The following is a 6,798-nucleotide window of genomic DNA, read 5'->3' as shown; positions in this document are numbered from 1 at the left end:
AGGGACGGCAGCCTCTGCGTGTGCCCCCCTCGCTGCAGAACACGGTGGTGGAGAGCCTGGCTCTGCTCGGGGCCGCCCTGGCTCTGGATCCTCTTTCTAAGCAACACAAACCTCCCGGAGGACACAATTGCTGCCGGGCTCCTCCAGGCAGCTGCGTGGCTGGAGCAGCCACACGCGCGTGTCGCCAACGCGAGCTGCTGCCGCCCTGGCTCTCCGACAGCCCGACGAGCTGGAGGCAGCAGAAGGCTGGGCACAGCCCCAGGACACTCGGGCACTGCGGGGGCTGGAGCCTCGGGCCGCGTTCCTGACTTTGCCGTGCTCTGCGGGCAGGCTGCCCTGCGGTGAGATGGGCTAATTCTGACCCCACGCAACACCAGCGGGCACGGGGACCCCTTGCGCTCCGGCCCCCTCCCCTGAATAATTCTTCTTTCCTGCCTGCTCACGCTGCAGCAGATGGGGGGAAGGAGGTGACCCATCACCATCTTTTTCAGTTTTGCCTGAGCGCTCCACACTGGGGAGAGGAGGCCAAGAGGCTTCCCCTGCCCTGAAAACCAGGCTTGAGACCTCTTCTGGCAGTTTAGGTGGGAGAGAAAACGGAGGCCACTGGTGAGGGTAGAAACTTCCAGCTTGGGATTCAGCTGCTTGAGCAGCGACTTTCTTCGGAGCTCTTCAGGACTGGAGCCAGCAGCCGAGAGAAATCCAAATCATAGAAGGAAAAAGGCTTTCACATGCAGATGCAATTTATTGGTTTTATGTATTCTTACAAGACTGGAGCTACAGCAAGAGGGGAGAAAGGAGGCAGCAGGTTTCAGAGCTAGGGGACAGCAGCAATGAAGCAGGAACTGAAAGCGTCCTCCTTGGAGCTGGGGCAACCTTCTAACCCCAGGGCTTGGGCAGAGGAGACCCAGGCATCTGCTGTCCCCAACGCAAGGGGCAGGGAGGAGGCTGCTCTTTGGATCTGCCCCCCCCCATCTAATTGCATTGCCTTCCCCAAAGGGCGGCAGACATCCCAACAGCTACCGTCACCTCACCCAGGGCTGTCCTGCTGCTTCCTTTCTAGAGCTGTAGCCACAAAGGGGGTAAATCAGAGCAGCAACGGGTGGGAGCGGGCACTGCGTCCATGGTCCCTCCCCAGCTTCCACAGGGAACAAACGCAGTCAAGGTGCAACCTCTGCGCCGAGCCCCCCCGCTGCCACAGTTTGACTTTGCCGGAGGGAAGTCCTTGCCGTGTCCATGAGGATCCGTGGAAGAGGTTTGCCAGGGAGAAAGGAAGAAAAAGCCGGTGAGCACGGGGCCCTGACGGGTGAGTTTTCCAGGGCAGCGGCTGGGGGGAGAGTAGGGTCATGCCGACTTCATGACCCTGTTGACCCAGGGAAGGTAAGGAGCGATGTGCGTGTAGAAACCGGGCCAGTTGTTATGCCTGTAGGAGAAGATGCCGTAGGCTTTGTTGTTGCAGACGAGCGGATCCCCGGCATCGCCCTGTAAAATGGGGGAGGAGAGAGTTCAGTGTTGATTTACGTGGGGTCCCCAGGAAAAGGGTGCATTCGCAAAGGGAGGCTGCAAATATCAGGACAGAGCTTCCCCAGGAGAAGCTTGGACTCGCAATGGCTGTGGATAGGTCGGGGTCCAAAAGGGACCATTGGCAGTTTTGTCTGGGACCCAGCACAACTACAGCTGGGCAAATGCTGACGCTTAAAGTATTATTATTAAAGTAGTTTTCATTTCTGCCCTTCTGCTGGCTGCAGAGCACTACAAAATGCACTCAGACCAGCTATGAGATTTAGGGCAAACCCCGCTTCGGCCAAGCTGCTGTCTTGTTGTGCTATTGCAGACTCCGAGGCCCTCTGCTGTGGGGAGCCCAGGATCTCCTTGTCCCTTCTGCTTGGCCGAGGGCTGAGCACCAGCGTGGTGCCCGCAGTCTGCAGGACTGCTGCCGACCCTGGGAGGGCACCTCTTGTGCCAGGGCAGCAGGAGAGAGGGAGGCCAGTGAGGAAGCGTGGAGCGATGGGGGGAGAGGGGGAGAGTGAGGGGACAACAAGAAGCAATTTTAGAGGGTACCTTTTCAGTCAAGTTTTTTTAGCCCAGATCAGGTTTGTGCCCAGCACCTGGCTGAAACCTCCCCTGCAGCCTTCTACTCCCTAAGTCAGAGACTGACCTTTTCAGGTACCCCAGCAGATCCACTGCGGCCACAAATCAAGTTGTCAGCAAGTCCAGGGTAGTGGCTGAGGCAGTCCCTTTGTTTGATGATGGTGACGGTGGCTTCGCGTAAGGTGGCATTGGGTGTTTTGTAGCCCCAGCCGGCGACGCTGCACGCGGTCCCACCAGGGACTTTTGATTTTTCAAAGGAAATGGTCCTAACATAGCTGTTGCTCATGGCATTGCCTTTCAGCTGGGCAAGGGGACAGAAAATACAGAAATAAGTGCTTGGTCTGTAAATGCTCGGTGGCAAAGGCTGTGCCCTCCCGCTCCAGGGTTACAGCTCAGCCCTGCACATCGGGCGGATGGGACCATGCAGGAGCTCCAGGCAGGTAGTTACCTTCAGCAAGAGGATGTCGTTTCCCTTCTTAGCACTCATGAAGTCTGGGTGACAGTGATACTCTTGGACTTGGAACGTTTGCCAGCTTTCCTCTCTCTTCTGGATTGTGTGGGCTCCAAGGATGACGGTCAGAGGTTTGTATCTGGTAAAATCAAGCACGGTGTATGTCATTAGCTTTCTCCTGTCTTCCCTGGTAACACTGAGGCACATCTCCCAGGGGCACGGCCAGGAGAGACTGGCTGGGCTTTTAAAGAAGAATGACGGAAGCAAGGAGCTCTGCCAGCGAATCCACCCAGCCAAGAGGCAGAGCAAGTTCCTGCAAGGGTTACTTTACCTCTGGATCTCGAGCTGAGCAGATTTGGTCCAATGCTGCTGCTGTGTACTAAGATATGTGGGCCGTTGGTCCAGGCTTCGTAGACCCAAGGAGGGATTTCTAAATCGGGACCCTGCTCTGGGCCGATGTACCTTTACTGGCCTCTACATCACCTGCAGAAGGGGCTGCCTTGGGACAACTGGGAAGGACCCTGGGTACGGGTGGGAGTCCCTCTCAATCTAGCAGGTAGGACTTGGGCATCCGGGCTCCTGGCTTCTGCTGATCCTCGTTTCTGCTGCCCAGATGTGGGAACTGGTCCCGAGCCTGGCTTAGTGGCACTGGGGCAGAGCTGTCAGCCCTGAGGAGTGGAGCAGCTACACCCAGAGACATGCGCATCTAGGAGAGCCCTCTTGCCTCTCCAGTTTCTGCAGCTGGAGGGCTGGAAGAGAGCTGGGCAAGCACCTTGCTCGTAAGAGATCATAAATTCTGATAACAGTCGTGGAGGTCTTTGGTGGCAGAAAGGGCAAAGCCTGACACCAGCCATCCCTGCTCTGCCAGCAGGTCAGTGGCAGCAAGGGAAGAAGCCGGTCTGACTTCTCGTTGTTGATGTCTGGGAAGAATAAAATGAGTCATGGAGGGGGAATAAAAAAAGAAAGGTATCTGAACAGGGGCTGGGGAGGGACGTGGGGAAGGATGGCTGGAGGGAGAGCTGCAGGCAGACCCCTGCTAGCCCCCCCAGCCTTGCCCTGCTCCCTGCTAGGGACAGAGTTTGGCCAGAGCCGTGAAGGAAGTGATTCAAACCCTTAGACCTCCATCTAGGAGATGTCACCCAGATCATGGCAGTGCAACAATCTCATTGCACCAGGTGCTGTACGAACGTAGCAAAAACTTACACGAAGCACTGAGCCGCTGTCATCACCCAGTTGGGGGCCACTAGGAAGCCTCCGCAGGACTGGTTGTTCTTTCCTTGCAGATAGGCCACGTAGGGTGTGGAGTGGGTCCTGGCTTCACCTCCTCCCTCCCTCCGATTCCAGGAATAATCTGCAATGAACGGATGCAATGAGGATGAGGGGATCGGAGGGCACAGGGCGCGCTGCCGGGGACTCTTCCTTCCCCAGCCCTCTCCCCGCCTCCGGGCCGCTCTACTTACTGGCTTTGACTGGGGGCCATGTCACCAGCAGGAGGGAGAGCAGGAGTTTCTGCAGGTGCTTCATCATAGCGTTCTCGGCTTCAGTGGATCCCTCGGAGGTGAGGCTGCAGCTGGGGTCTCTTCCTGCTCCCAGCAAGGTTTTATAGCCTGAGACGAGACTCCAGGAAACCACAGAAGTCAGTCTCATCTGATTAATCTATCTGCAAATTGCATGCCTCAGCGATCTGAGAGGGGAATTCAGTCAGCCTTAGCCTTGGGCATCAATCCACCTTCACCTTGGCCTGATCTGGGGTATCTGACGTCCTTCTAAACCCAGAGCCAACGTTAACCCATTGGTTTTGAGCTGGAAGCTATAGGGAGCATACCCCCCTCATCACTTTGCCTGCCTGCGGTCTCTTCCCTTGCAGCTCCTCTTTGTTGTTGTGCACTTGCAAACTCTCTTGATTTTTATCACCAGCCTTGTAAGAACAAGCTTTCTTTCACGCGATGTACCAGTTCCGAAGACCGTGCAGTGGCAGTTGAGGACCCTCAACCCTTCTTTCTCAGTAGGTGTGGTCCTAGCTAACAGAGCAAAATTAGCGTCGGTGCATTTATAACACGGCGCTGGTCACGGCTATGGGAGGGCAAGAAGTTGGTACGGCAGCTTCATGAGCGTGGCCCACGGCTGTGAGTGCCGCTGCTGCCACGAGGTCTCTGCTCCTATTAGGGCTTTGCTTTGCACAGCAAGAGGCAGCATTTGAAGTGTTTCTTTCCAGATGTTCACCGTTAAATTGGGGAGTTCGCTGTCTCCTACCAGCCAATGTGAGGGAAGACAGGAGGACACTTCCTTGACCCTGGGGCAGGGGCTGACTTTCCCTCTGGCGTATTGAGGGTGGATGGAGACGGGGGATGCAGGTTTGGGATTCTGCCCCTTCACTAGCGAGAGATAACCCAACGACACCTCTCCCTGAGGCTGCTCTTCCTCCTCTGGGAAGGGTCCGTGTCCCAGCGTCACTGCCCCTACCCCGGCAGTGATTTTTAAATGCCAAACGAGTGCCTTTCGGCGGTGCACGGTGGGGATCAGGTGGGGATCCAGGTGGTTCTCCCTGGATCAGGCCCCGCGGCAGCTGCGCCTCTTCCGTCTCCAGCCCTCGGTGACAGGGACTGTGCTGGGGGAAGGGCTGGTGGCAAATCACTGAACGCGCTCCCCCCGCCCCCGGCCCCCAGGATGTCCCCTTGCCTCCCCACCGGCACCAGGGCACGGCTCCAGCGAGAGGTGGAAGATGGGCACGTCTACGCACTTGCCCCAGCAGCCGTTCCTGCCTTGGCTGTGACGAAACGGGGCTGATACGTCCTTGCTGCCGGTAAATTTGCTTTCCTATCTGCCCCCAGTGCCACAGGGCAAACCCCATTTTTAAGCTAAAAGCTGCCATTCTCGTGCAAAGACTGCAGCAGCTGGAGCTTCAAGGAAAAGCCTGACGTGACAAAGATTCGTACTACATAGATAAGCAGTTGCAGCATTTTCACTCGCCGATTTTTTTAGCTGATAGCAGCTCTTAGCAGAAGCCCAAACCATGGACCCTTCTCAGTTTCCCGACGGTGGCATGGGTGCTGAAGGCAAAGGCGACATCATTTCCCTTCGTTCCAGGCAAGAACAGGGAGAACGTAAGAGCAGACGTCCAGGGCCGGACTGCAGGCCATCTCCTTCCTCTGACAGAGGTGGCTACTGGGAGCCTAGGAAAGGCTATGAGAACAGGGCCAGCATCCTGTTCCCTTGAAGAGCACGCAGTTTCTGTATGTTTAAGATTCCCAGCTGGGTTTCCCCGCAGCAAACCAGTCTGGTCTCTTCTTGAACTTGCACAGACATCTGTCATCCTGCACCAGGGAGTTCTGCAGCTCAGTTATTTACCATCTCCTCCAGGAAAGAAGTGTCTAGCCCTCGCCCATCTGCATACGAGAGGCACCATCAGAAATGAGCTGGAAGGAAGGAGACGAGGGCTCAGAGTTTGCTTTACACCCAGTGCAGGCCATGGAAGGGGGGGCTGGTGCGAGGTATTCAGACTCTAGTGCAGGGGCTGTCTGAAAGCGGTGCTAGAGCATCCTCTGTGGCGGGGAGAAGCTCGCCTCTGAGCATCACCCGGCTGAGGGGAGAGTCGTAAAGCTCTTTTGGTTTTGTGCTGCTGCGAGATTAGTCTTTGCTCGTGCTAAACTGCTAGGGCTGGGCTTGCCTTCCTGAGAGGGCCAGAAACACGCCAACAAGCTCCAAGGCAGGCAGCTCCCAGCTAGGACTCGCCCTTGCCTTCTCCAGGGAAAGAGTCTGGCTCTCCCGGGATAGTTGGCATGGGAGGAAAGGAGCAAGCGGCGTGAGGTCAGGCACTTCTGTGAAGCCGGGTCCTTTACCAACCCTTTCAGTACAATCCCTTCAGAGGCTGTATCCGTGTCTCTACCCAGGACATCACGGTGCTGTTCGGGAGATGGAGGACTGTGGCTGCTGGAGAACGGCAGAGGCAAAGACTGAAAGCACTGGTGTGCAACAGCTGGGATTTTGGGTACGTCTCCTCTCTGGGATCCTAAAGCCCCATCCCCGGGATCTCAGCCACCACCTGCCCTACACCCAAGTGGGAGCAGAAACAGCACAATCCACAAAAAGTCCAGCTCCCTTCACCTGCTGGAGCCTCTTACAGCTAAGACAGCTGCAAAGATTAGCCTGGTTTCCCCTGTTGTCTTGGCTGCAACATCACCCAGGCATGAGGTCCCGGCAGAGGGGACAGCCATGACTTTGCAGGGAATGGCAGCGTTTGACCCTGGTACCTGCTGACA

The 6,798-nt window shown here is 56.6% G+C and overlaps 1 protein-coding gene across 1 annotated transcript; it reads right to left on the bottom strand.

The window, feature by feature from the left end:
• Window positions 1-716: 716 nt before the first annotated feature.
• On the bottom strand, window positions 717-6,771 carry LOC142093734 (granzyme F-like). The gene is made up of 5 exons (XM_075175162.1): window positions 4,000-6,771; window positions 3,743-3,890; window positions 2,537-2,678; window positions 2,156-2,389; window positions 717-1,479 (listed from the first exon to the last, which is right to left on the bottom strand). Exons 1-5 carry the CDS (start codon window positions 4,184-4,186, stop codon window positions 1,342-1,344), a joined length of 849 nt encoding a protein of 282 aa, XP_075031263.1. The 5' UTR covers window positions 4,187-6,771; the 3' UTR covers window positions 717-1,341.
• Between the last annotated feature and the right edge of the window lie 27 nt (window positions 6,772-6,798).

Source organism: Calonectris borealis, chromosome 28 (genome assembly GCF_964195595.1).
Source record: "Calonectris borealis chromosome 28, bCalBor7.hap1.2, whole genome shotgun sequence".
Classification (NCBI taxonomy): Eukaryota; Metazoa; Chordata; class Aves; order Procellariiformes; family Procellariidae; genus Calonectris; species Calonectris borealis.
The sequence above is the reverse complement of the archived record's forward strand: the minus strand, read 5'-3'. Positions and strand labels throughout refer to the sequence as shown.

Excerpts from the sequence above, each read along its gene's own strand:
- LOC142093734 (XM_075175162.1), bottom strand. The coding sequence starts at position 4,186 with ATGAGACTGACTTCTGTGGTTTCCTGGAGTCTCGTCTCAGGCTATAAA. Across the intron at positions 3,891-3,999 it reads ATGGCCCCCAGTCAAAGCCA|ATTATTCCTGGAATCGGAGG; the intron begins GTAAGTAGAGCG and ends CGTTCATTGCAG. Across the intron at positions 2,390-2,536 it reads ACGACATCCTCTTGCTGAAG|CTGAAAGGCAATGCCATGAG; the intron begins GTAACTACCTGC and ends CCCCTTGCCCAG.